Raw genomic sequence first — 26,928 nt, 5'->3', positions numbered from 1 at the left:
GAGCTCCTGAGAGTGACCCATTCTTTCATAAATGTTTATAGAAGCAGTCTGCATGCCTAGGTGCTTGGTTTATACACCTGTGGCCACAGAAGTGACTGGAACACCTGAATACATTTAGATGGGTGAGTGAATGCTTTTTTTTAAAATATAATGTATCATTAAAATCTTGACTGGTGAAAACTGAATTGTAGATGCCAGTAAAAATGGCATTTTATCCACATTACTATGGAGTTATAAGATCAGGGTTAAAATCTTTATTAATCCCCAAAATTCATGTGCCTTTTACATGTTCAGTCCAATGGAAACACAAAAGTGAGCAGAAACAGAAACTGAGTGCAGAGCCACAGACAGCAAAAACAACAAAAATGAATGTAAAACAACTGAATAAAGCACAATTATTAATAAACAAGGTGCAAATAAGGGTGCGACTGTAAACAGAAATATTCATGTAATTCACGTGTGAAAAGTAGCGCAAATAGGATGAAAGTAACGTGGTTAATAATCATTTTAATAATATCAGCAGAAGGTAACACTATAATCCTGCCTGGTAAAGAACAATTAGGATGTTGTAAGAGTATGGTGTTAAAATGTGGTGGTGTGTTTGTTTTAAAATGTATTTAAAACACACATTTACTTAAAAAAATGTATTTAAAACAAATTTAGTTTTTTTAAAGTATTTAAAATGTATTTAAAACATGTCCAGTTGAACTGTAGACTTCTGTAATTGTAGTTTTAATAGAAATATCTAGTAACAGCAGCTGACTAGGTGTGATGAGTAAGTTACAGGAATCTACTGTGGACATTTCCACTAATAAGATGGAAGTGAATTGCAACTATCTTTAATAGGAACAGCCAGTAGCCGTAATTAGCCGTCAGAGGACAATCGTTCTGTATTAGAAACAGGGGCATCACTGAGAGTATTATGACCTACAGCCTCAGCTCCTGGTTTGGTAGCTCTAAGAACTACGAGAGACATCAGCTGAATAGGTTGGTATTCACCCTGCCCTCGCTGCAAGACAACCAGTGCTGCATCCGTAGGCTGTCAGATATCCTAAAAGACTCTGACCACCCATCTCACAGCCTGTTCTCCCTGCTACCATCTGGGAGAAGGTTCAGGAGCATCAGCTGTAGATCCAGCAGACTTTTCAGCAGCTTCTTCCCACAGGCTGTGAGAGCACCAAACAAACTGTCACCGCTGAACATTTGCACAGTACAGCACATGCACTTGCACACTTAGGCCGCTGGCTGCTGGTCTTATTGCTGTTTCTATATCTTAGTCTATTTATCTTTTAGTTAGATTGTTTTTAACTTTATTTGCACTGCTTTCGTTTCTGTTGTACCTTAAACTGCAGAAATAACAATAAAGAATCTTGAAATATTAAAGCTATTTTGTAACGTAATAGGGATCTGCCACACTGTAGGAACCATTAGCCGTGCTTGTGTTGTTTACGGGCCTTATACAAAACGGACCGGCTTCCTTTACCCACAACCCTCCGCCTTAGCTCCGTCCTTCCGACTTCCGCCTCAGCTACGAGCCGAGGTGAGTAATTTTTCAGAAGAAATAATTCCACAATCCGGCTCCATCCAGTGCTACTAAAGCCGCAAATAGCCGCATCCTCCATCTAATAGTGTTCGTGAGTGTTGTATGTGCTGTGATGTGAGGGTTTTGATGTTGCTGAGTGTGTATAAAGAGAGTTTAAAGCGGCGAAGCGCAGCCTCCGGAGCGGCTCCCAGCTGCATGGCTGTCCGTGTCCCCACACACCGCGGGAGTGTTTGTAGCGCAGAGTACAGACTCGGTACCAGGACTGCAGCTACTCCCTGAACTTCCGTGCCGTTTATTTTCTCATTCAGGCTGTTACAGAGCTGTACGCTAGTGTCAGGCTTTGCTTTGGGTGTCGAGCTGACGCATTGAAAGCGGACTCAAACTTTGGTGTGCACGTCTTTTTCTTTCTAGATGGCCCCAACAAAGAAAGGAGAGAAAAAGAAGGGGCGTTCAGCCATCAACGAGGTGGTCACCAGAGAGTACACCATCAACGTCCACAAGCGCATCCATGGAGTGTAAGTACTGCCGGCGGCCGTGTTGTAAATGATTGCTGGCCTATAATCTATCAAACCTGTGTCAAACATGGCACTTTGAGACAGAAACAGCACTCCCATCACAGGGTGGAAGCGTCTATCAGTTTTTGGTAAAGTGACTTTTATATATTTTATTTATCCGGGTAAAAACTGTTATTGACATTAAGAAAGAGGGCAGCAGAAATTGCAACAAGTGCATTAAAGTCACAGCTCTATAAAGATATTTTAAGTGGCCAAAAAGGACTTAGGATATTTATAATGTAGGTAGAATAACCCAGAGCCACAAATCTACTTGCAACATAGGTGATTTCTTCACTTTATATATAAGCCCTTCATAAATCCTGTTGACTACAGTCTATTTACCAATGTAAGCAAAGATATTACACATTTAAAAAACTCATAAAAACATCAGAAATCCCATTGCTTACATTGTAGGTATGTGGCACAAATGCTGATTTTGAAAGTGGATACATTTTAATGAAACTTGCACCATTCGGAAGCGCTCTTAAAAGTCATTCTTATTTAATGTGACTGACTCTGACTCGGGGTCGCGGCTAGTTCATGAATGTTGACTGGTTGCTGATAGAATTTGCTCAAAATTGTCACAAATGCTGTCCACAACATAAAGAATAATATGAAGTCATGTAAAGCGCACCTTTGGAAGCTGAGTAGGGTGGTTTGTAAGTTATTTTAACACAAACGTTCGAGGATGAATTACAGAAAAATGCCAGCTTGAAATCTAAGCCTGAAAAAACTTGGAGGTCAGTGATGGTGTGTATTATGTCGTCAGTTCCTGTGTAGAAGTCTGGTGATTTTGCAATACTGTGATTGTGCCCGGTTGAAGATGTGGATGTTTAATGAGTGCTGTCCAACTTAGCAAAATTTGGAATGAGGCGTCTGCCGAAGCGCTGCTGGGCAGTAATGGGGGATTGCTACATAGCTATATATTGGTAAACAGGCACTATAAAGCACTATTTATGAAGGCATCATATAAAATAATGATCTGCTTAGCAATTATCTTTATCACTCTGCGCTATTGTACCTGATGCATTGAACATTATAATCAATCCAGTCTTTTCTGGCCACTTAGAATATCTTTTTAGAACTGTTATGGTATATTTGTTGCAGTTTCTGCTGGTCTCTTGGCCACATCTGTTAGATTATAGGTCAGTAAGTCACTTGTAGCAATTTTAATAAATTTTTTGGCAACTATAGTTAGTATAGAAGTCAGAGTAAAAATTAAATACTTGAGAGAAACTTTGAGTTTTCTCTGAGCGTATAAAGGATTTTAACTGGCTGTAATTTTTCTCTAACTTTGCACATGAGCACAGTTGGTGTGCATACAGTAAAGGCAATAAGTCCTTTACCTTATTTTACTATTTCATAAACAAAAGTGTCTATACTTGGAGTAAATAAAACCAGCATTAACTAAACTAATTTTCCTTTGGCCAAAAACTCTTTGGGGACCACAAAAAAATTTCCAGGGAGAATATTTTTTCATAGGAGTTTTGACCAACCTTTGCCTGTGTAATCTTAAAGGATTTCACCTGGTGTGGCACTAATAGGAAGTTGCACAGTCACACATTTAATTTGTCAGTGACTGTTTAAAATTTGTGGTCTGCAGCCGGTTGTCAGTGTTTAAGTGCAGAGAAACACTGATCAGGCTTTTCTGTGTTGTATCCCAATTAAAGTCGTCCTTTTTTTCCACTTGCAGGAGCTTCAAGAAGCGAGCTCCCCGCGCCATCAAGGAGATCCGCAAGTTCGCAGTGAAGGAAATGGGAACTCCTGATGTCCGCATTGACACTCGCCTCAACAAGGCAGTGTGGAGCAAGGGTGTCAGGTGAGCTGCTTTCCTACATTTCTGTCTGTGCTGAAAGATTCGCCTTTTCAGAAGATTGTTTTTCAGTTTGTTTCTCAGTATGTGATTGTGTTTCCAAGTTGGGGTTTGTTGCTGCTATTGACATTGTGGTGCAACAGAATAAATCATTGAGTGATTATTTAACATCTTGATAGGCTGCTTAAGATTACCCAGGAATTAATATATGTGCATGAAAATTACAGTGACGGGATCATGTGAATGTAGCTTTTGGTGCTGTGGCAGCGCATCAGTAACCTTCCTGATGTTTGTGTGCGTGTGTGTTGCACAGGAATGTGCCGTACAGGATACGCGTACGGCTGTCCAGGAAGCGTAATGAAGACGAGGACTCCCCCAACAAACTGTACACCCTGGTCACATACGTTCCTGTCACCACATGCAAAGGTGAGCGTGTTTCTCACTCACTCTCTCAGGTATCTGTGGAAGTAATGACATTTTATTAAATAATTTTCTGTCTTTTTCCAACAGGTCTGCAGACAGTCAATGTTGATGAAAACTAAATGTTGTCTCCAAGCTGAATAAATGAAAATAAAAGGACCCCTTGCCTTTTTGTCTGGTGTTTATTTCTGTTTTGCTCATAATGGGGTGGCTGTAGCTCAGTAGGTAGAGCAGGTCACCTACTGATCGGAAGGTCAGGGGTTCGATTCCTGGCTACTCCAGGCTACATGCCAATGTATCCTTGGGCAAGATACTTAACCCCAAGTTGCTCTCCGACCGTTCCGTCGGAGTGTGAATGTGTGTGGATGTTATATAATTAAAAAAAGCACTTAGCTTAGTTAATATGGAAGTGCTTGTATGAATGGGTGTGCATGGGTAAATGTAAAAAACGTGTTGTATAAGCGCTTTGAGTGCTCTGACTGAGTAGAAAAGCGCTATATAAGAACTAGTCCATTTACCATTTACCATAATTGAAGGTTTGGTTTGAGATGTTATGGATCAGGATATAGGATTATAATGTAAGGGTAACATAACAGTAGGTCGGTCAGAATCATCCTGGCAAAGCACCAGTTGTACATTTGGACACCAATTTAAGGCATATAGACGCAAAATTTTATGTTTTAACTTAAAAAACTGGCTTAGTTTCATCACGTTTCCTTCATCATAAAGTAGTTTAATGTGCAGAGTGCACTGTTGTCAATACTCAATTCATCATTGCATTATTAGGTGTTTTTAATTGGCTCTAACTTCATTATTTTGGGGGCTATTAATGTGGTTTAGGTATCAAAATTGATCTATGCTCTATCTGCTCAGGTTTCAGATATAATTGGAAATATTTAATTTTTGTAACATACCTAGTAGTTAACAGATATGCTGCTCAAACGAAATTTCTAATTAAATAGATTTTTATGCTGGTAATGTAATGATTTACAGTACAATTTAAGTTTTTTGGGGGTTTTTTTTTAGGGGGGGCACTATAATAAAGTCTGTCTTAGGGATTCTTTGTCATTTCATTTCAAGTAAGACCATTTTTAAAGTTTTTTTTATTTATTTATTTTTTTAAGTAAAGCTCCTGATTGGACACTGCCACTGTGGCAATGCAGTGCTTAAAGTTTATATATGGAAAAAAAACTACTGGATATGTTGACATATACTGAGAGATTGTTGAAACTGGTGTCCTGGGTGGTGTTTATAACTAATATTGAAGTGGAAAAAATGATTCGTTACTCCATTTCATTTAACAGTGGAGTTCACACACTTGATGGAACCTGGGTTGTACTTGGTTAATTTATTAATAATTTAAAACAAATGGATTTGAATACAGACATACTGCTAAAAAAAAAAAAAAAAAAACCCTGAAAGGGTCACTTTTTAATCGGAGTTTAGCATCAAATCAAATTTCTGGGATATTGATCTGGTCAGTTCAGTAACAGAGGGGGTTGTTAATCAATTTCAGCTGTTTTGGTGTTAATGAAATTAACAACAGGTGCACTAGAGGGGCAACAATGAGACAAGCCCCAAAACAGGAATGGTTTTACAGGGGGAGGGCACTGACATTTTTCCCTCATCTTTTGACTGTTTTTCACTAGTTTTGTATTTGGCTAGGGTCAGTGTCACAACTGGTAGCATGAGGCAATACTTGGACCCTACAGAGGTTGCACAGGTAGTCCAACTCCTCCAGGATGGCACATCAATGCGTGCCAATGCCAGAAGGTTTGCAATGTCTCCCAGCACAGTCTCGAGAACATGGAGCAGATTCCAGGAGGCAGACAGTTATCTAAGAGAGCTGGACAGGGCCGTAGGAGGTCCTTAACTTATCAGCAGGAACAGTATCTGCTCCTTTGTGCAAGGAGGAACAGGATGAGCTTTGCCAAAGCTACAAAATAACCTCCAGCAGGTCACTGATGTGAAAATCTCAGACCAAACAATCAGAATCAGATTTCACAAGGGTGGCCTGAGGGCCCAATGTCCTCTAGTGAGCCCTGTGCTCACTGCCTGAAACTGTGGAGCTTGATTGGGATTTGCCATAGAAGACCAGAAGTGGCAGGTTCACCACTGATGCCATGTGCTTTCCAAAGATGAGAGCAGGTTCACCCTGAGCTCATATGACTGATGTGAAAGGGTCTGGAGAACCCATGGAGAATGTTATGCTACCTGTAACTCTACAGGCTAGGCAACAGCAGCCTGACTCTCATTAGATAATCCTTGGACCCACTGTCAGACCCTACACTGGTGCAGTGGGTCCTAGGTTCCTCCTTGTGCATGATAATGCTCGGCCTCATGTAGTGAGAGTATGCAGGCAGTTCCTGGAGGATGAAGGAATTGATACCATTGACTGGCCCCCACGCTCACCTGACCTAAATCCAATAGAACACCTTTGGGACATTATGTTTCGGTCTATCTGACACCACTGGGTTGCATCTCAGACTGTCCAGGAGCTCAGTGATGTCCTGGTCCAGATCTGGGAGGCGATCCCCCAGGACACCATCCATCGTCTCATTGCGAGCCCCAACATTGTCAGGCCTGCATACAAGCATGTGGGGGCCATACAAACTACTGAGTACCATTTTGGGTTGCTGCAATGACATTTTGGCAAAATGAACTAGCCTGCTGCATCATTTTATCACTTTGATTTTTGGGGTGTCTTTGAATTCAGCCTCTGTAGGTTGATTATTTTCATTTCTATCAAATGATGTAGCATCCTGTCATTCTGAACACATTACCCAGTCCACATCAGTAGATATCCAAGATCTGATGTGTTTTCAAAGTGTTCCTTTAACCTTTTTGAATAGTGTATATCAGGCAACCAGAGGACCCCATTATTACATTTCTTTTGGTTTCTCCTTTTAACTTTATCTCCCTACATAAAACCCTATCACACCAATCCTCTGCATGTCCTCCTTCACTGCATTCATGAACCTTTTCTGTGGTCTTCATCTTGTCCTCCTGCCTGGCAGCTCCATCTTCAACACCCTTTATCCAGTATACCCACTATGCCTCCTCTGCACATGTCCCAAACCATCTCAGCCTTGTCCCTCCAACTCAACCTGAGTTGTCCCTCTGATATATTTCTTTCTAATCCTGTCCATCCTGGTCACTCTCAGTAAAAATGTATCCTCTTCCTCTCTGTAGTGAAAGGGAAGTGTTCTACTGTATTTGACATATCAGTGCTATGGGACATGGACAACCTGGGGAAAAGTATGGATCTAATCTAAGCAGCATGTGGCTGCGTCGTTTCCATGGTACCACCACTAGGGGGAGCTCATTGTTGTCAGCAGCCGGATGTTGTGAGGAGGGGGACGCGTCAGGAGAGACGTTTCTATGGGAGCATCTAGCGTTTTCTCTGGAGTTTGTGCAGCTGCGAAGTAGCTATAACTCAACCAATACGTAAGCTACGAGGCTGCTTTGGCGTGTGTGTATGTGTGCTGTGGAATTTAAAGTGACCTAACGAAGAAAGAAAACTAGCACGGTTCAAATTGTCTGCTTTATGTCTGGGAGGGACAGGTGTGGCTAGCAGGCTGGCTAACTGACCAGTTAGCTAGCTGCCTGAAAGCTCCCCTGTATTGAAATGAGCTGACACACAGGCTAAAAGCACTGCCGTCAGCTCTTTTCAGCGCAGTAACCGTCCGGTAGCTAGCGTTGAGCTGTGTAATGGTCACCCATCACATATCGTTATGTAGCCTAGCTCACTGTGTTAGGAGATATGATCTAACAGGTTTGTTTTAGCGCCAGTCAGGTACTGTTTTCATCACCAGTGTGTGTGTGTTTGTGTGGCCAGGTGGGAGCCCCGCTCGCTGTTTCCATGGCCGTCGGCTGATGTGCGAAGCGATGCGGCACCACTGGCTGCTCCTCGGGGCTTGCGGCTGGGTGCTGCTAATCCTGATGTTTGTCAGCAAGTTCATCAGCTACAGAGCTGTTGATGGTAAGCCGCCGGACCTTTACGGTGATAACTACGGGCAGGAAATTCCAGGGGGGCGTGTGATCAGGCCGCTCTGATCCGATCTGTATTTTCAGATTACGGAGAGAGAGCTGGAAGTCAGAGTGGGACAGTGCCGGGCGCTAAAGTGGTGGTTAAACCCATTGCTGTGTCCAGCCCAGAAAAACAGGCTCCAAAGATCATCAAAAGTCAAAGAGCATCAGATCAGGTGACTATTTACTGATTACTAATTATACTTAATCAATACCATTCACTTTTTCTCCTCTGCAATAACACTGCTGCATGTGTGCCTCAGCCCACGGCGGTACCCACAGTGGCAGAATGGCAGTCGGTCGCTGAGAAGCGAATCGAGCTGCTCTCAACTGTGTGTAAGAACAGCAGCCTGAGAAATCTGACTCATGTCTCCATCAGCAAGTTTGTTCTTGACCGTCTCTTTGTCTGTGACAAACACAAGATCCTGTTCTGCCAGACGCCTAAAGTGGGCAATACACAATGGAAGAAGGTCCTGATTGTGCTCAACGGTAAGTATGGATAGGATCAAGATAAAAACAGTGCCCATGTTTACCATAAATACAAGCCTTTTCACATGATATTGTGATTTTTTTTTTTTTTATATATACATATGAGTAAAACAGGACTGTTCTTCTCGACTCCAGGTCAATTTGTCGAATTAGTTAATTAAGCTGAGGATTTTTTTTTTTTGGCAGGGGCTTTTGCCACTGTGGAGGAGATCCCAGAAAACCTTGTTCATGACCACGAGAAAAATGGCCTGCCTCGCTTGTCATCTCTCACTCCACGGGAAATAACTCACAGGTTGGATCATAGTTGCAATGATAAATTTGGACTTATCTGATTAAAGTGGTGGAACATAGTTCCTCAAATCAAAAGGCAAAATGAAGCAATGCTGCTTCTTCTAGAAAGATGCTGGCCTTCAAACTGTCATTTATCATTTTAGCCAGACAAAGAATAATTGAGCATTTACAATCAAATAAGTGAGGTTAGGACCTGAAAGTGTTTGTGGCTTTTGGTAACGATCATCTTCTGTATATCTCGACAGATTAAACACTTATTTCAAGTTCTTCATCGTGAGGGATCCCTTTGAGCGCCTGATTTCTGCATTCAAGGACAAGTTTGTGAAGAACCCGCGCTTCGAGCCGTGGTACAAGCATGACATAGCTCCAGCCATTATACGGAAATACCGCAAGAATCACCGCAACAGCGACCTCGCCGCCTCTGGTCTGCACTTTGAGGACTTTGTGCGCTACTTGGGCGACGTGGAAGGCCGCCGCCGTATGGACCGGCAGTTTGGTGAGCACATCATCCACTGGGTGACTTATGCAGAGCTGTGCGCACCGTGCGAAATAAGCTACAGTGTCATCGGTCACCACGAGACGCTGGAGCAGGACGCCCCCTACATCCTCAAAGCTGCAGGCATCGACGAGCTGGTGTCCTACCCCGCTATTCCTCCAGGCATCACTCACTACAACAGGACCAAGGTGGAGCAATACTTCTCAGGCATCAGCAAGCGAGACATCAGGCGTCTCTACGCACGCTACCAGGGCGATTTCCATCTATTTGGTTACCCAAGCCCAGACTTTCTACTGAACTAAAATAATTAATACGGACTAAAAACATGTTTCTTTTTTAATATCTATATAAACCATCTTTGAGTTGCTGAGACTGAGGTGTAATATGGCTGACTGTGTGCCACAGAACTGGATTGCTGTACAGTAGCTGGCAAGCTGTAACTTCTTTTTTGGGAATACCTGCCAGGCTATTGTTGGTGTGTTTGCTGCAATAACTGCAAATTGCTGCCTAATAGTCAAATATTTAACAGTGTGTTTGTGCAGAAAGTAAATGTAACTGATAAGCAAGTATAGGTGCAGAAGATGGGATGTGAGTAGTTGCATTATGAGACTGAGCAGTGAATAGCTGCACAGTTTATCAGTTTGTGTTGATAATGCTGAGGGGGAACATCGGTATTAATTTCAGATATATAGTACACATTACATGATTAATTTGTTCTCTGAGTTTTTATATGTAATTCCAGAGATGCAGGAGGGTAACCCTGGACCGTAGCTATTATTTTGCACTGTATGCATCACCTGTTTCAATGATGGATGTTGCATCTCTTCCCATAATCCCAGATAGAGGCAGACTGGGTGTGTCAGAGAGTAAAAGGCAAGAATAGAAAGCAAACTGATCAGACAGCGGTATTTTCTCACAGCAGGATTTCCTTCTTACATTTAAAAACAATTGTTTTTTAAATTTTATTTATGCAGTGCATATTAAATCTCGTTAGAGACTAACCTGGTCTTCAGATATCAGCGTGGCATCAAAACGAAGCCTTGGTTTATGTTGTGGCAAGTACAAAAGTTTTCCTGCCTTTACTAAACCTGAAGAAACACGAGATGAGTTTATATACTCAGCTGTTAATGCTTCTCTGGGTCATTGAAGGAAACCGAATTTTAAAGGCTTATTTTTCAGTCAGATGTACTGTGTAAATGTTCTTGTCTTGGAACTCAACATTTCTATTATGTGTTGCTATTTATAATATTATTAACTTGCTAAATAGTAGCTGAGGTGTCTCAGCTGTAAAAACAGTACTGCCTCTCTGCAACCACTCAGTGACCTTTTGGACAGGTGGTTGTGTTACAAAGATGACATTGGTTTGTAATAAAGTCACATGTCACTTATGTGTTTCTGTGTTTGTTTCCTTAAATATGCTCAGGTTTTCCTTTTATTATTATTACTTGATTATTCTGTTTTAAACATTTGCCAAACGTCTTCTTTTGGTGAATCATCTGCCTCCATCTCACTCAATCCCTAGCATGTACCGCCACCTCTCCAGGCTCTCTTCCACCTGCTCCCCACTCTCACTACAGATCATAATGCCATCTACAAACATCATAGTCCACGGAGACTACTGATCACTGCAATAATATCAAGTACCCATAAGGGGGCGGTAATGCATTTAAAATGCGAGTGCTTGGTGAAAGAAGCCACAAACCTCGTTGAACCCTTTGAACTAAATGTCAGCACAGAAGTCTGTTGAACTGACATTTAAGCTGTAGGTTTAAGGGCAAAACAAATAGCTGCATGTAAGCAACAGCGAGGATCGGGGCTGGAACAGGATTTATATTATCGGTGTCATATATCCAAGCTCACACTGTGCAAGGTGGATTTAAGTACAGAGCACAAGCTTCAGTTAAGTGTATTAACCCTGAGCGCCTTAAGGCTCTGTGCTTGCATGTCGGTATATGTTTGCTTGCGGCTCCCCATCGCACTGCCAGGTTATCGCTCTCATGCTGTTCGACTGGTTCGCCCTGTCCTGCCATTTGACTGTGGAGATAAAGTTTGTTTAAGCAACAGATGAGCGTCGCCTGTTTGAACGCTCCATTGTGCAGCTGTGATAAATAACTGCAGCTGCTTGTGTTCACACAGAGACCCAGGGCTGTAAAATCCGCAGGAGCGCCAGTTTTTGTTTTTTTAAATAAAGTGATTTGTTTATCTACCCTACTATAGTTTAGTGTGTATAATATAAATCATATTCATCTACATCATATCGTAACAGTACATACAGAGGTGTAGCCTGTGCACTGATCTGCTGCTCAGGGACGCAGAGCCTGCAACCGAGGCAGGCAGGACCCAGAGCGCCAGCATTAAGCTGATCTCCCAACAGGTTCACATGACCAAGGTGATAATCCCTCCGTGAAGGACCCTGCAAGAGTACTGACAAAACAAATGAGTCACATGTGATGCAGTTTTATTATTTCACTGCACATTATTATCATTATTTCATCTTAAAAGCCAGTGTTATGCACGTGGTTCCAGTGATGCTGGAATTAAGCTGTTTTATTTTATACTACTCCCTGGGAGTCCACTTTGGTGCTGCACTAACACAAGCACAGCAGCAGCATCACTCCCGAGATTGCTCACTTGCCACACCCATGATTACCAATATTGACACTAAAGTCTCAGGCGCGCATGTCCATATGGATGCTGTGGAGGGGGGGCTCTGCTCCCCTGCCTGCCTCTGTTTATACCACCTGTCCTTCCGCTCGTGTGAGCTGCTTAAAAACCGGGCCTGCAGGACGGTGGCGGTTAGGCGGGTGAGAGAGGAGGAAAGTTCATTAAATATCACCTCGGTGGTCACGCTTCACGTACCGAGGCCCAGCCCTGTTTGTCCGCGTGCAGCCGACCGGCTTCCCGTGTTTTGTGCGGCTCTAAGGCAAAGATAGGGAAAGCAGCGAGCAGGAGAGCAGCGGAAATGTGGATGATTTCTTTTCAAATTAAAGGGGAATTGTAGAATTGCCCCTCAGGAAAAAACAAACAAACAAAAAAGATAGGAAACCAGTTTAATGCGTTTTAATCTTAATAGTACAGTACTGTGCAAAAGTGTTGAACCACCCCTCATTTCTTTATATTTTGCTAGGAAAATAAATGGGAAATAGATGCAGATTTACTGAAATATGCAGACATGCATGGAAATAAAGTATAAGCAAAAATAGTATAGCTGCTTGACAGCCACCCTTCCACTGAGACCATTTCTGATGAGGCTTGAGCGAACAGTAGCTGGATTAACTTAAGGGCCAGAGGCATCTCTCAGGTCCTGTGTCAGACCTCTGAAAATGGTCAGGTACAGGGACTGGATTGAAAATAAATGAAAAAGCAGACAATGTCCAAAGAAAAGCTTTGAATGAGCTTCAGAAAGCCCGGAAAACTATTCCTCAGGACTAAAAGAGCAACTTAAAAAATAAACTCTAAAACACCTGTTCTTCAAATAAGTGGTGATACAAGACTTTTGCACATTACTGTTGTTTAATAAAGCAGAATATATTCTATAATATTAAATATAATTCAATAATTAATTGTGATTCTTTCTATCCAACATTCACACGCCAATGAACACACTGGAGAGTAACTTGGGGTTCTGTATCTTGCTCAAAGATGCTTTAGCATGCATACTGGAGCAGCCAGGGATCAAACCACCAACCTTCCGATTAGGTCTACCGCCTGAGCCACAGCCACCCCCAACATGTTTATATGGTTCTTTATTCAAAAAGGTGTTTTCACATTTCTTTTTTTCCCACTGTGATAGAGTATAATTCCCACTATTGTACCTTAATATTTGTATGTGCATAATTTATTTTATTTTCAGTCTTTTTATAAAAAAAAAAAAAAAAAGAAAAGAAAAAAAAATAATTTCCTCGTGTCTTTGCTCTTAAAAGCCAAAAGTATGGTTTTTATTTTGAAGGTACTCGCCGGAAGTGCGAGTTTCCAGTCAAATTGGACTCCGGTGGCAGGGCTGAGGGAGAGCGAGCAGGAGTCCGCTGCTGCCACCTCAACATGGAGTAACCAGAGCTCAGCGTTCACTGCTAAGGAGCGGATCCCAGAGAAGAGGAGTACCCGGCGGCCTCTGTTTAATCCATCACCCGAGGTCCCCGCAAATGATTCAGCGGACACTTTTTGTGAAGGCGAAGGAAAGCTCGGCTTTTATTTGAAAGATGGCGAACGACTCTCCAGCTAAAAGTCTAGTAGACATAGACTTGGCTTCATTGCGGGTGAGTGCTGCTGAACCGAGCCGATGTTTTTTTTTTTTTTTTCCTCTCTTTTGTTACCTTTTTATTTTTATTCAGCTCGTCGTCCTTCAGTGTGACTTCTCCGAGCAAGTTTGAGGCTGCTCTCCAGCGTCTCTCCTTGTTGGAGATGAAGTGTTGAAAATGACCGCTGAGCCGTAGCGAGGTGTTGCCAGTGTCTGGTTTTCCTTTGTTCGAGATGCGTTTGGCATGTAGGGTAGCCCGGGACGCAACAGCTGGCTCACACTGGACAATGTTGCTTAAACGATTTTTTTTTATTGCATTGCTTTAAATTTAAATGCCTTTCTGCCTTTTTTTTTTCTTTCCAGGATCCAGCTGGGATATTCGAGCTGGTGGAGGTAGTTGGAAATGGCACCTATGGACAAGTATACAAGGTTGGTTGGAGGCGCAGTGCATGGCCTGTCCTGTTTTCACAGTGGAGGCTCGGCAGTGTGCTGTTTTTTTTTTTTCTCTCCCCCCCTTCTTTTCTTTCTTATCAATCCAGGGAACAAAGAAAGTGACATTAAGCACGCAGGTCTTCTAGATGCTATTGCAGCACGTTTCGGACAGTTGAGTTGGAAGAAAGACTTTCTGATAGTTGATCAGTGTGATTAGAGCCTGTACAGCTGGGAGGTGTGTGTGTGAGTCAGTCTAGTCTCATGCATCACCTGCTTCACTGAAAAGTAGGTGGGGAGAGGCGAGCAGGGAGACTGTGTCACAATCCTCTTGGCCTCACTTCTGTCTGCAGCTCCTTCATTTTTATTCTTTTATTTTTTCCCTAACAAAACCGTATTTCAAATCAAGACTATCTTGCGGTTCAGTGGATGGGAATCACTCTCCGTGGACCATGTGCTGTGGTGTCGCATTTCCCTGCTGAAAATGAACATTGCTGCTTTTGAAAGACATATTACCAAGGAAGGGGTAGGGGGACACAGAAGAGACAGATGTGTTTTCAGTGGTCCAGGCTGCTGCAGCGCAGGGCCCTCACGTTAAGTTGCAGCTTGGTAATCAGTGGAGGATCAATTTGCATAGTACAGAATTACCCCCCCCCCCCCCCCCCCCCCCAAAAAAACAAACAAACAAAAAAAACAAAACAAAAAAAAACAAAACATTTCCTTGTGCGCTAAGCTGAGTATATAATTTTGACAGCCCACTGTGTTCCACTGACCTCCATTCAATCTCCTAGCATGCTCGATTCCCAGGATCGCCCCCGCCTCAGCTTACGGAGCAAACCCATCTGTGTGCATGTGCTCGCCACACCTGAAACCAGCCCTGTGCAGTGTAAAGGAAGTGTGATGCATGCCACCTTCCCACCAGATGGCTTTGAGCTGGGTGTATGAGATGGAGAATTAGTGCTTCTCCCTCTTTTTGGGTCCCCTTTAATCTCTCGCTCCATTCAGTGTCCAATACTAATTCTATTTGTGAGTGCTGCTGTGTAGGGAGTGGAGCGTGTACAAGAGAGGACCGTCAGATTAGCTCGCAGTTGACACAAAGACACAAGAGCCTGCATGAGATAAGCCAAACTGGCTCTAGTGAAATCATGGCTAATACTAGAGCTTTGCTGCTGCAGCTTCCTGTCGATCAGCGGTCTGGCTGTCATGTTAAAACAGCCATGAGCATGTGGCCTGTGAGCATGTGCAGTGGGACTTGAGGCACTGGGGGTGGGGGTGTAACTGGTAGAAGAGCAGCTGTCCAGTTCCAGACAGAACCTGCCCATTGCTCTCACAAAGCTCAGCTTGTGTCCTCACTCTTTTGGGTCTCCCAGTCCGTCAGTCAGTTGGACCCACAGAAAGGAGCTGTTTGTCTGTGAGGTTTCAAAGTCCACCCGCCTGAATAATCACAACAGCCCCCCGAGTGAAAACGGGGTGGAGTTTCTTCTCCCTCTGAGGCCTTCCCTGCTTTGTCCAGCACTTGGTCACAGTATGCAAGGCCCCTTTTAGATAACACCAAGCGTCTTTACTCTTACTCTGATTTGTGGTGACTTTTAATTCCTTTGAGACGTTTCCTGTTGTGGGGTTTTTGTTATTGTTTTAGGCAGACTAGCGGGAGTAGAATGTCTTCTCCCGTTTTTAAATATTGAGTTAAGTTAGTTTCAAGTGTATCATTGTGTATTTTACATTCATATCTTTATTTTGACAAGATTACAATAAAGTGAGCATAACACAGACATCAGTGCTCCCACTCTAATCATTGACTCATATCTGTTGACATATGGCACTGTCTTTTTAGGAGATTTTGGTTCAGATTTAGATTATAAAAGGTCCATTTTAAAGCTTTAAAGTCCTTGTTTTGCCAATTTGAGATGTGTTTTAAAGGCCTTTTTAAAAAAAAATATACTAGTGCTTGTATAAAATGGGACATTTGTTAGGAGTTTTGTAGAAAGCTTATTTTATGCCTTCCCATTGATAGAAAACTATCGGTTTGGTAGTAGCACTGACACTAAGTCTTATTTTGGTAAATAGAATTTAAAATGTATGCATGGCACTTGTGCTATATTCTACTACTTTCAGCTTTACATTTTATCCCCAAAGATTAATGGAGCACGCTTTTCCCAAAGACCCAAATTGCCATGTCAAGGTTCTTGTGGCCGTGCTGCGTTGCAGTTCTCTTTGCCAAGAGGGCAGCCGTTGCCACTGGAGAAATGCCAGATTACAGTCACTTCTGAAAACACAGCATAACAGTTTTTGACTGAGAGCCATAATGAAAAAGACTTAAAAAAAACAAAAACCTTTTAATATTGCTTTGACCAACTGGCTGATTAGAATGAAAGCCGGGATCTATAAAGGGATTGAACACACTTAATCTGATTTGATTCATAGATTTCAGCAAAAGTATTATGGTTGCAAGCTTTAGCTGAAAGGCAAGTATAGAAATTATGGCAACTAATCTGGTCTTATTTTGAATTTAGGAGCTACAGAAACAGACTGTGTATATAAAAGATGGTCAATCTGTGACATCATCCATTGGTTTCAGTTTAGCATTATTGTCTTGGTGTTTTGGAGCCGGAAATCACAACATTTGGGTGAGAGTGTTTAGTGGTAAGCTATTGGCTGATGCAAGTAAGCTTGGCTAGCAAGACGTAGCCATAATTTGACAGGGGGGGAACCCTGCGATATTATCTCAGTTCTTGAGTGGGCTTTTTGTACTACACATCAGGCCTTATTTGTCAGATTATTGCAATAAAAATGCCCCGAAAGGCACCAACTCTACAGATAAGCTTAAAAGTGGCCACCTGCAGCCATGCCCTTAATACATTTATAGTTTAAAAAAAAAAAAAAAAAAAAAAAGATCTTTAAAGTGATGATGAAGGGGGAAATTAACTGTATAGACAAACTTTTGTTTTTGTTTTGTATCAGGCTGTTAACATGTTTAGTTTGACAAGTTGGTTTTTGTGAGTGACTGACTCTGTTGGAGCCAGACTCAAGTGGTCATTAGGGGTACTGCAGTTTTGTCACTTGACCATTGAATATTGAAACCTTTTTCTTTAAATTGCCACAGAAAATGAGCTTGGAGCAGTGCTATCAGCCAGTTAAGGCATGTCATAAGAGTTCGACACTCTGATATGTTGGTCATGACCCATCATACAATGTTTATAGTGAACATTCAGTATTTGTGAAGCCAATGTAGGTCTGTCACTCCCAATTTGTCATTAGTTATGTTAAAACAATACACACTGCATTTATACTGCATGAAGAGAGTCACAGAGCTTTCCTCCTCACTTATCAGTTGGCTCTGGACCAGCTGGCTTTGCAGACCTGCTTCTGGGATTATAAGTATTTAAAAAAAAAAAAAAAAAAAAAAAAAAACACAGAAAGACATGATTCCTCATATTGTGCGTGGTATGCAGGGAAGATTCCCTCTGCTCTACAAAATGGCCATATATAGTCAGATATGAGGCATGAGGGCCTCGCTGACCTGCCTGATGTGCATCCGTGGGGTGTGCCGAGACTGTGCCACCAGTATTTACATACCATCCTGTCCCTATGTTTCATGTGGGCAAAGTCGGTTGGCTTTGGTGCAGCAACATCACTCAGTGACATTATGATGGTCATGTGGCTGAATACTCAGGAAAAAAAATCAAACAATGGAGGGATGATTTCATGCATACATTTGCACTACATGCAACAGTCATTTCTATTCCCCAGCTGTATTTAATGATCCCCGATACTGAAGACAGATTTTTTTTTTCCAGCAAGCTTATTCAAGGGTAACATCTACACAATGTTTTCTGGAGCTCCGTAGTGCTCTCCTTTGTTTTCTACCCTGACCTCTGGGGCAGCCTCGCCCCTTCCCTCAGAATAAGAAGCGTTGTCCTCAGGGGGCTAGCTATGTATGAAGGGTTGGAGCTGCTGCTGAGGAAGAAGGAGAACCTCTCATTCTGTCTCCTAAATACCTACCAGTCACATATGGTATTGGTGAGACTGATGTTTACCTCAGGGCTCTGGTTATTAGTGATTTAAAAAAAAAAAAAAAAATGAAAGATGGATTTAAAAAAAGATGCTCTAGGTTGCTCTTGTGATGAGTAAAGCAAAGACTGGATCAGGTCACCATAGAGTGGGTGTGAGATGTTGTTTGACTTCAGGTTAATCCCCATTGACCCCTGTGCAGCTGCCTGTAGGGCATCTACATTCAGTAAGAGAATAAGACCTTATTATAGAGTTCCCAGTAATTCAGTATTAGTCCTCCGAGTATCTGCGTCAAGGAAATTAAGAATGTCCCTTATTTTTAGTTTTTTCTTCTTTAAGACCTGGAAAATAAAAAAAAAAAAATTGTCTAAATTTGTCAGGATATTGCAGAACTTTAAATAAAACTCTTAAGTTTTTGGAGAAACTATAAAACTGGAATTTCTATATTTCATGGCAGCACGTATGGACGCATCGACCTGGGGCTTCCAGCTATTTTCTTTCTTGTTTTTGTCTGTGTGTTTGAGTTTAACTGTGCAAGATATGAGTAAATGATTGCAATATGGACACGCAAAGCTGCTCAAGGTCCAAAACACACATGCCTGAGCCTTACCCCCAGAGGACCTTAACTTTGTTTCACTGGAGCTGTGACGTCCAGAGCCAAACGATGTAGCCATCTCCCAACCTGTTAGGCGATGGAGGCGGCGCAGGGATAGAAAACAAAAGTGGGGCAAGAGGGCTCCTGTCCAAGTTAGGCTATATGCCAACCCCCACAGACCAGCATTACTAAATTTCGTCCTCTCCAGTACTTGGTCTTGTCAACAAAATGGATGGATGAGCCAACAGGACCACAGCCTCCGGTAAAAGCAGAGGATGTAGAGTATGTGTTCATCAGTACTGCTTGGTGCACATCTACAGACATTATCAAATCACACTGCTGCCCAGACATCGAGTATCTGTCTTTGAAATGCAGACCCTTCTACCTTCTGAGAAAGCTCAGAGCCATCCTTATAACGGCCGTCCATATTCCATCTCAGGCTAACGTTAAGCTAGCACTGGAGGAGCTGCACGATGTCATTAGCAGCCAGTTGAATACACATCCAGAGGGAGCTGTGAATGTGGCAAGGGACTTTAATCGTGCAGATTTAAAGACTGTGCTGCCCAGATTACATGGAAGTTTGTATTTCCCAACCAGAGAGAACAACATCCTTGATCAGGTTTATGCCAACATCCTGGAAGCATATAGGTCTGCTCCATCTCCACACCTGGGCTCATCTGATCACATCTCTCTGACCATGACTCCATCCTACAGACTTCTGATATGTAAATTGAAACCGACTTAGAACCATCCAGCTAGCTTAACGTTAGCCTGAGATGGATCAATTTCAATGCTACAGGACTGCTTTAAAATTATATACTGGGAGTTGTTTGGTCAGAACACAGACTTGGTGGAATACAGCTTCTCTGTTCTAGCTTACATGGCCTTCTGCACCAAAAATGTGCTGACCGCCAACCACAGCAAGGGAGCTGCCTTCAGATCAGAAGATGGGCTAGCCTACAGTGATGCCCGCAGAGAACTCGAGGGGCATCAGATAAGCCAAGTGCAAGTACCAGCAGCGCATTGAGGGTCACTTCAAGGCCCTAGAGAGTGACTGCTGAACACCACCAAGACCAAAAATTTAATCGTGGGCTTTAGGAAAGCCAGGAAAACAATCCCCCCACTCCTCTTTATGTAAATGTTGGGGAGGTAGAGAAAAACATCAAGTTCCTGGGCCTTCACATCACCAGCAATCTCACATGGTCCATCAACACCTCACATCTGGTGGAAAAAGACACAGCAGAGACTTTTCTTTCTGTGGAGGCTGAGGAAGGCCACGCTTCCCCTCGCAGCTTCTTGCCAGCTTCTACAGGAGTGCGATTGAGAGCATCCTGTGCTACTGCTGCTGTCTATACAAGCCGAAGTAGGAAAAAGGCCAGCAGCATTGCCAGAGACCAGGAGAGACACTGTTGGTCCCTCTTCCGTCAGGGAAAAGATACAGGACATTAAAGGCGCGTACCAGCAGACTGCGAAACAGCTTCTTTGCCAGACCTTTTTCACCCCCCCCCCCCCCCCCCCCCCCCACACACACACACCCCTTAAACCCTTAAGTTCAATAGGACAGCTGTACATAACTGTATATATCAAATCTCATTCTTTTATTTTATTTTTTTTTACTATATTTTAGCTATTTATATTTCTATTCTATTTATATTCTAACGGTTCAAATTGCACTGCTGATTGAAGGGCGTTACCACCCAAGTTTCATTGTATTCTTGTACAATGACAAAGCTGCTTACTATTATATACTGAGCACCTTGCAAATTTGTAGGAAAATACTGAAATTGTTGATTGGGGGGGATATATGTAAGTCTGGTTTGTCCTTAAAAGTCCCGATTGTCATTTCAGCGAATTCCTTGTGATCATAATTTAACATGTAGGAATGCAGGCCTGTGGCCATTTTGCCAGTCAAATTGATTTAATGAATATAAGACAAGTGATGACTGGTATTCTTGCAGGGCTGTGGATTAGATGCCATCGCTGGACCTCGCGACAGTGCAGTTCTCACTTTCTTGCCTAATTGATGAGTGACGTCTAGGGTTCGATGTTAAAGGTCCTGGGAGCCCGGCTGCCGATTGGCTTAGTAGCTGCTAGGTCAGAATCAGTGGGTGCTGAATGCCATGCGTGATGTGTGAACCATTTCAAACCCAAGTTAAAGTGGTGAATATGAGATACAACACACTCCTCTACTCTGCATCCTCTGTGTCTGACGCTGTGTATCCCTATTGTCCCCATCTCCCCCCGCAGTGACCCCCTCTCTAATGGGTGTCACAAGACTTACAGTGTCCCTTGACTCGCCACACTGCCCGAACAAAACTTTCTGTGTCTCTGTCCGCGAGTGTGTATATGCCACTGTCTGTGTGCAGCTCATTGAGCCGCCTCATTACTTGAGTGGTATTGAGATGAGACACAAAGGCGCTGGCAGACGAGACAGCCTCTTGCCTGTCTTCCTCCAGTGCCTTTACATGATAGCTCTTTTCTCTTCAAGATCTCTTGTTTTTATTGCTCCAAAATCTTTTTTTTTTTTTTTTTTTTTTTTTTTAAATTGTTCAAATGGCTCCCATTCATACCACCATCACTTGACGCCGATATAACACCTTTAACAGGGCGGAGGACGTGTTCTCCACTTACCCTGTGTGAAAACAGGTTGGTTTGTACTTCTGCAGCCTTCAAGAGTTGCTGAAATGTTAATTCCTGTATATTCATAAGGAAAGGCACCTCCATGCATTTTTAATCCCTTACAGCAGTGATCAATAGATGTCCAGTCACATCAGCTGGCCTCTTGTTTCAGACCATTGCTCAGCTTTTCGTGTCTTTGCTCCTCCCCTCCGCACATTGTTTTTCATCCTGTCCATGTCCCCGTTTTTTTTCCCTTCTCATCGCTCCTCTCACTCTCCTCTCTGCTTTCTCATCTTTTTTTCTGTGCCACTTCCATCCCTGCTTCTCTGGGGAGAGCTGGGCTAAGGAGGCAGCGGGGCCAAGGCTTTGTGTGTCTGTGTATGTGAGAATTGGGTCAGTGTGCTGGTATGCTGCAGCAGCAGAGCCCAGGGAAACTCGGGCAGCTCACAGCCTTAGATGTCATGTGCTGCTGCTCACTGCTGATGGATCCTTTCTTTTCCTTTCATTATCTGATGTGTAGGCAAAATCTTACTGTATATGTGAACGCTCCCTAAGGTAGATGGAGGCTGTGACTTTTGTCACCTCAGAGCTTCACGTGACCTGAGTGAAGATAGAGGGCATATATCCCTCATTATGACATCTCCCTAACCTTTTGGAGAGCTAGACCATGACTCCCAGCAGTTCTCTTCCTTCCCTCACTGTATGAACTAATAACACAAAACCAAGTTTGTTTTGCACCTACATGGCTAATTAGAAAGCATATCACTCAATTTCAACACTCCGTTGTGCAATGGAAGGTGGAGCGATTTTTTTTATTTTTTTATTTATTTATTTATTTTTTTTAAATCTTGTGGGTGAATGGCAGAAATCTGACCTGGTTATAAAGCCAGCCAGTGTGAAAGTCACTGCTAAGCTCGATCAGGATAAAGAGATTCTAGATATGAATATGTAGGATTTGTAGGAAAGATGCGCTATTTTTGGTACCAGAAGCTTTCTGGCTTCCATTTGTAGTCTAATATAACCATCAGCCTTATTCAAGCAGCCTTTGGCTGCATGCAAGTAACAGCAGTAGCATTTGCTGAAATGCCTCAGACGGCCAATGACTGCTCACAATTTAAGGATGTGTCTGCATTCATAAACGATAACTGGCAGAGCAGGAAATCTGAGAACAGGCGGTCTCTAATGGAAGCCCTGAAAAATTGGCTGTTACTTCCAGAGACTAAAGCCCCATATACATACAGTGATTTGTCCTTTCACACAAGTGGACATGCTAGCCTCTCGATGCACAGGTAGCCCCCCAACCCCCCCCCCCCCCCCCTTCATGTGACTACCAACGGGAGTAAGGGATACTGCTAATTTACATATGACGGGGTGGTAAATGCAGTACTTTGCAAAATTGACAGAGAATGGAGGTGAAGGCAGCCAAGATCCAAAGAAGAGCTTTGAATGTTCTTCAAAAAGCCTGGAGAGAAATTTACCACCTCATCATAGAGCATGTAAACAGTATTCCTGCTCCCATTGGTAGTCACTTGAATTGCTCACTTCAAAGTTAAGTTTAACTTGAGACCCACCCAGTTTGCACTTTGCATCACTAATGGTTATTTTGCCTGCGGTCTCTGGATATCATTCACATTCCGTGGTCTGGTCAGCAGACTAGCTGATGGGTTCCCAGATCGATCTCACTTTAATGTGAAATATGTAGGGAGGAAGAGGTTATGGTCAGTCAGGTTACGGAGGATACAAGTCTTGTGGAAAACAGTACCCCCCCCCCGGTCCACACTGGCTCTGTAGGCGGACCACTAACAACACTGCCGAGCATTACTGCTCATTTCTGTTAAGTGAAAATCCACCCAAAAACATGAATCACTGCTTTCACAACAGTGATCTTTAGCTGGATTTATTCATCTCCAAAACAAATGGAGCTGTACCTGGCATTGTGAAACAGCGCAGACACTCTGACTGTGCATGAAGTGCATGTTCTTTACATGGCTTGTGAAATGATGGGGAAGCCCATTATGGCAGCTCTAAGAGCAGCTTTCCTTATCGAGTTTCTCATGTTGAGTGAGATTTCTCCACAACATTGTTAATGGAGCCCTTATAGTGGAGCATATTTAGTTTTAGGGTAGATTTTTAAGTTAATGTCTCTGGCTCTGAAGGCAGTAAGTCATTCAGTGGTTTAGTGCTGAGCTGGAGGGATGCCAGGAGCACATCTGGCCATGGTTAAGAGGAGCCGTGATGGAGGAGTAGAGATGGAGGCCAGGGAGGGTTGAGTGATAACTTAGTGCCTTAGATAACCCCTCCACAGCCACGCCTAGCTGGCTGCTTGAAGGAGCTCTTCAGTGCCTAGCTGCCTCCCCTGATCAACCCAGGTCTATTCCCAGAGCCTTGTAGCATGGACTCTACCACGTGACTGACTGGAAACAATCAGCTGAAGATTCATTATTTGTTCATTACTACTACATGACCAGTCAGGAATTACTAAGTTCTATATAACTGAATATCTTCATATTGTTAGTCAGAAGAAATGACCTTTTTTAAAGACTAATTCCAAGCCTATGTAAAGAGATTTGGGACATTAAAAAATGGAGGAAGTTGTCATGCGGTTGGTCAGTTCTGATGTGAAGAAATGAGACAAACTGACAGAGCGCAGTAGAGCGGTGACTACATATAATGGTTTATGATATCTGCTGCTAAAATTGGGTCTTACTCTACCAGAAGTGTCTGACTTCTTCTTGGAACCCAGTGACAAATTTTTAAAGCTAATGATACTCCTATATATATTTGATCAGATGACTGCAAACTTGTGTAATGCACAGTAAATGCTCCCAACTCATCACGTACCCACCTAAACATCGTGCCATTTTTGCTGGGAGATTATTAAAATCCAGCGAGCCAAAGTCAGCATTAGCAGGTAGGAGACTGGCGGATGGCATTAATCGCACAACTCAGAACAAGAGGGTTGTTGGAGTCCCGGAATTTTTTTCATCTTTGTGGGACATCTTTCACAGTGGTAAACTCGCTTCAGACTTCTGGCAAACTCCCATATGCACCAGACCTCTCCAGGATTTTCTTTGGTACCCCAGCAGACCATATTTACCATTGCATTGCTCTTTCTGCTGCCATTTCAGACACTTAGGAACCTGTGGAAGTCCACTGGACTACCCTTCATGTTGAAAAATGGGTACCCAGTGCTTTAAAATCTTACACCTAAGGATTCTGATTGAGTAAGAACAGGTTGGAGTTAGAACATGTCTTAAAAACTGCATTTGATACGGCTAAATGCCTGCTAAGCTCTTGTTAGACCAGTTCTTTCTTTTGACCTGGATAATACCCTGGATTAATAGTAGTAGTTTTAGGATGTGTTGCACAGATTTGATGCCCCCCCACCCCAAGCCTGTTTGTTTGTGCTTCATTTGTTTACTTGTACAGTATAGTTTTAACCCCAGTGTTTTCACAATAAGTGCATGTTGTAAGAGGATAAAGTCATAACTTGGAGTTTGACTGTAGTCCCAGGCACTCCTCTCATTACTCATCTGCTAGTGATGTGTAACCCAGTTGTGTTGTGGTGTCAAAATGCAATAACCTTGTGGCTTTGATAACCCTTCCAAACCCTGAAAAAAAACTTGGATTTCTACAACCAGAAACACTTCAGGCTCTCGGAGAGGGAATCATAGGGGGGGGCAATTGCACCTCTGGTATCTACTCCAAACTACATGTCTTTAGGTCATCCATGTAAGCAGGCGTTTTAGTTTATGCTGTCATAGTTTTGTGCACACTCATCAAGGCACTGTCAACTTTAAAACTGTAAGAATTAACAGCTTTAGTTTATTAACAGCCAAGAAGAGAGATTAACTGCATTGTTATTGAGTTGAATGCATCCTGCAAATTATATGGCTGGCCTTTGTGGAAAGTCCAAAGAGCATCAAGATATTTTTCCCTGGATCAAAGCATCCGAGCTTTGGATCCATCAACTTTTCCCTCAGTGAGCTCTAGCGCTAATGGGAGAGGGGTTGCAGAAGAGCCAAAACACAAAGGCGGTCTTGATTATTTTTCTCCTGTCTGCTCCCTTTCGGTGTTGACTCTGTTTGTGGTTGGTAGTTAAAAGCAAAATTCATGACTCATGCAGTGAAGTCCTCATTTCCTGTAGACTTCCAGAGACCTGATGTTTGGTTCATGTTTGGCTTGTTTCTCACTTAGCTGATTTAATGTTACTGGAGTCTTAAGATGCCTTCATTTTTTATTTATTTTTTATTGTTTACATTATAATAAGGTGTTAGCTATCACAAAATTACATTAATTAATCTCTATAATTTCTCAGTGAGCTAATTAGTCATTTGGTCTGAAAACTGGAGAAAAATGCCAATCACATTTCCCCAGAAACCAAGACTGATGTATGTATTTATTTATTTTGTCTAAGCCACAAGCATAAAACCCACATTATTCACATTTAAGAAGCTTTAATAAGTAATTTAACTACTTAAAGATTAGGCAGTAATGCAATCTAGTCTCCAATTATTTTAGCTCAAAAATAATCATTTTTCTAAATACTGATTTTTCTCAGTTCACACGTGGCCACGGGGCTGGCTGCTGAGTTCCTCTGCTTGCACCTGTAACCCGTGAACCCAGCAGAGCAGACTGCATGTGCACGAGGAGGTGATGGCTACAATGTCAGCCTCTGTTGTTTTTTGCAGAGGCAACCCCTGGGATCAAAGTGGAGAGGATTAAAGTCATTGTAAAGTGTCCCTCTCATCCCCCCCGCCACCTCTCCTGCCTAGTGAAAACAGAGGGCCCCTAAGCCTGCGTGGCTTTTATTGTCATAATCCATACAGTTTCAATTGACTATGGAATGCACTGGCTAAGATGACGATGGTGGTGTCGGTGGGGAGGCTGTTTTCTGTAGCCGTGCACAAAGCCTGTACAGTATATTGACACATGTGTCCACTACACATTGGCGCAGAGAGGCAGAGTATCAGTGCACCGAAGAAGGGGAATACCCATGTGGGTCAGCTCCCAGAAATGTCCCATGTTTTATCTCCTCTCAGGGTCAGGGGAGGGAGGGGATGTAGGGAGGCCTCTATTTTTGGTCCCTTTGTTTATGTAAGGAGTGGCAGTAGGGTGTTAGGAGAGCAGAGAAGTCTGGGAATGTTGGGGCTTCATAGCTTGGGAATCACATGGTCCTGTGTATATCATAGTTTTACATGGGCTGTGGGATACAAAGGGCTTGAGACTGTTTTCTTTGATAGGAACAATTAAACTCTTGAGCTCAGTTGCCATGAAAAATATTTGGTAAAAATAGCAGTTCAACATTTAATTAGATGCGGTAATTGTATTTGGGAAAAAAAAAAAAAAAAAAAAAAAAATATTTTTTTTCTCTTCCCCCTGGTAAACAGATGTGACCCTAT

General features: G+C 42.7%; 3 protein-coding genes across 3 annotated transcripts in view; all 3 read left to right on the top strand.

Moving 5' to 3' along the window:
• Window positions 1-922: 922 nt before the first annotated feature.
• Window positions 923-4,502, top strand: rpl31 (ribosomal protein L31). The gene is made up of 6 exons (XM_030755935.1): window positions 923-1,127; window positions 1,404-1,540; window positions 1,955-2,058; window positions 3,791-3,916; window positions 4,224-4,336; window positions 4,421-4,502. The coding sequence occupies exons 1-6, from the start codon at window positions 923-925 to the stop codon at window positions 4,450-4,452; spliced, it is 717 nt and encodes a 238-aa protein (XP_030611795.1). The 3' UTR covers window positions 4,453-4,502.
• A 3,165-nt stretch (window positions 4,503-7,667) lies between these two features.
• On the top strand, window positions 7,668-10,986 carry chst10 (carbohydrate sulfotransferase 10). Its single transcript, XM_030750316.1, has 6 exons — window positions 7,668-7,777; window positions 8,169-8,312; window positions 8,405-8,535; window positions 8,623-8,848; window positions 9,035-9,140; window positions 9,385-10,986. Exons 2-6 carry the CDS (start codon window positions 8,207-8,209, stop codon window positions 9,935-9,937), a joined length of 1,122 nt encoding a protein of 373 aa, XP_030606176.1. The 5' UTR covers window positions 7,668-7,777; window positions 8,169-8,206; the 3' UTR covers window positions 9,938-10,986.
• Window positions 10,987-13,629: 2,643 nt separating this feature from the next.
• Window positions 13,630-26,928, top strand: part of LOC115792189 (mitogen-activated protein kinase kinase kinase kinase 4-like) — a 35,941-nt gene continuing 22,642 nt past the window's right edge. Inside the window, 2 exon segments of the mRNA XM_030746632.1 lie at window positions 13,630-13,891; window positions 14,236-14,301. Of these exon segments, the coding sequence (XP_030602492.1) occupies window positions 13,835-13,891; window positions 14,236-14,301 (123 nt within the window). The 5' untranslated portion in view covers window positions 13,630-13,834.

This window comes from Archocentrus centrarchus, chromosome 2, assembly GCF_007364275.1.
Source record: "Archocentrus centrarchus isolate MPI-CPG fArcCen1 chromosome 2, fArcCen1, whole genome shotgun sequence".
NCBI lineage: Eukaryota > Metazoa > Chordata > Actinopteri > Cichliformes > Cichlidae > Archocentrus > Archocentrus centrarchus.
The sequence above is the reverse complement of the archived record's forward strand: the minus strand, read 5'-3'. Positions and strand labels throughout refer to the sequence as shown.

What these genes read in the sequence shown, in the direction of transcription:
- rpl31 (XM_030755935.1), top strand. Translation starts at nt 923, where the DNA reads ATGACCTACAGCCTCAGCTCCTGGTTTGGTAGCTCTAAGAACTACGAG. An exon ending in AAGGTTCAGGAGCATCAGCT is followed by an intron (nt 1,128 to 1,403) that starts GTAGATCCAGCA and finishes GTAACGTAATAG; the next exon opens with GGATCTGCCACACTGTAGGA. An exon ending in TCCTGTCACCACATGCAAAG is followed by an intron (nt 4,337 to 4,420) that starts GTGAGCGTGTTT and finishes TTTTTCCAACAG; the next exon opens with GTCTGCAGACAGTCAATGTT.
- chst10 (XM_030750316.1), top strand. Translation starts at nt 8,207, where the DNA reads ATGTGCGAAGCGATGCGGCACCACTGGCTGCTCCTCGGGGCTTGCGGC. An exon ending in GTCAAAGAGCATCAGATCAG is followed by an intron (nt 8,536 to 8,622) that starts GTGACTATTTAC and finishes TGTGTGCCTCAG; the next exon opens with CCCACGGCGGTACCCACAGT. An exon ending in GGTCCTGATTGTGCTCAACG is followed by an intron (nt 8,849 to 9,034) that starts GTAAGTATGGAT and finishes TTTTTTTGGCAG; the next exon opens with GGGCTTTTGCCACTGTGGAG.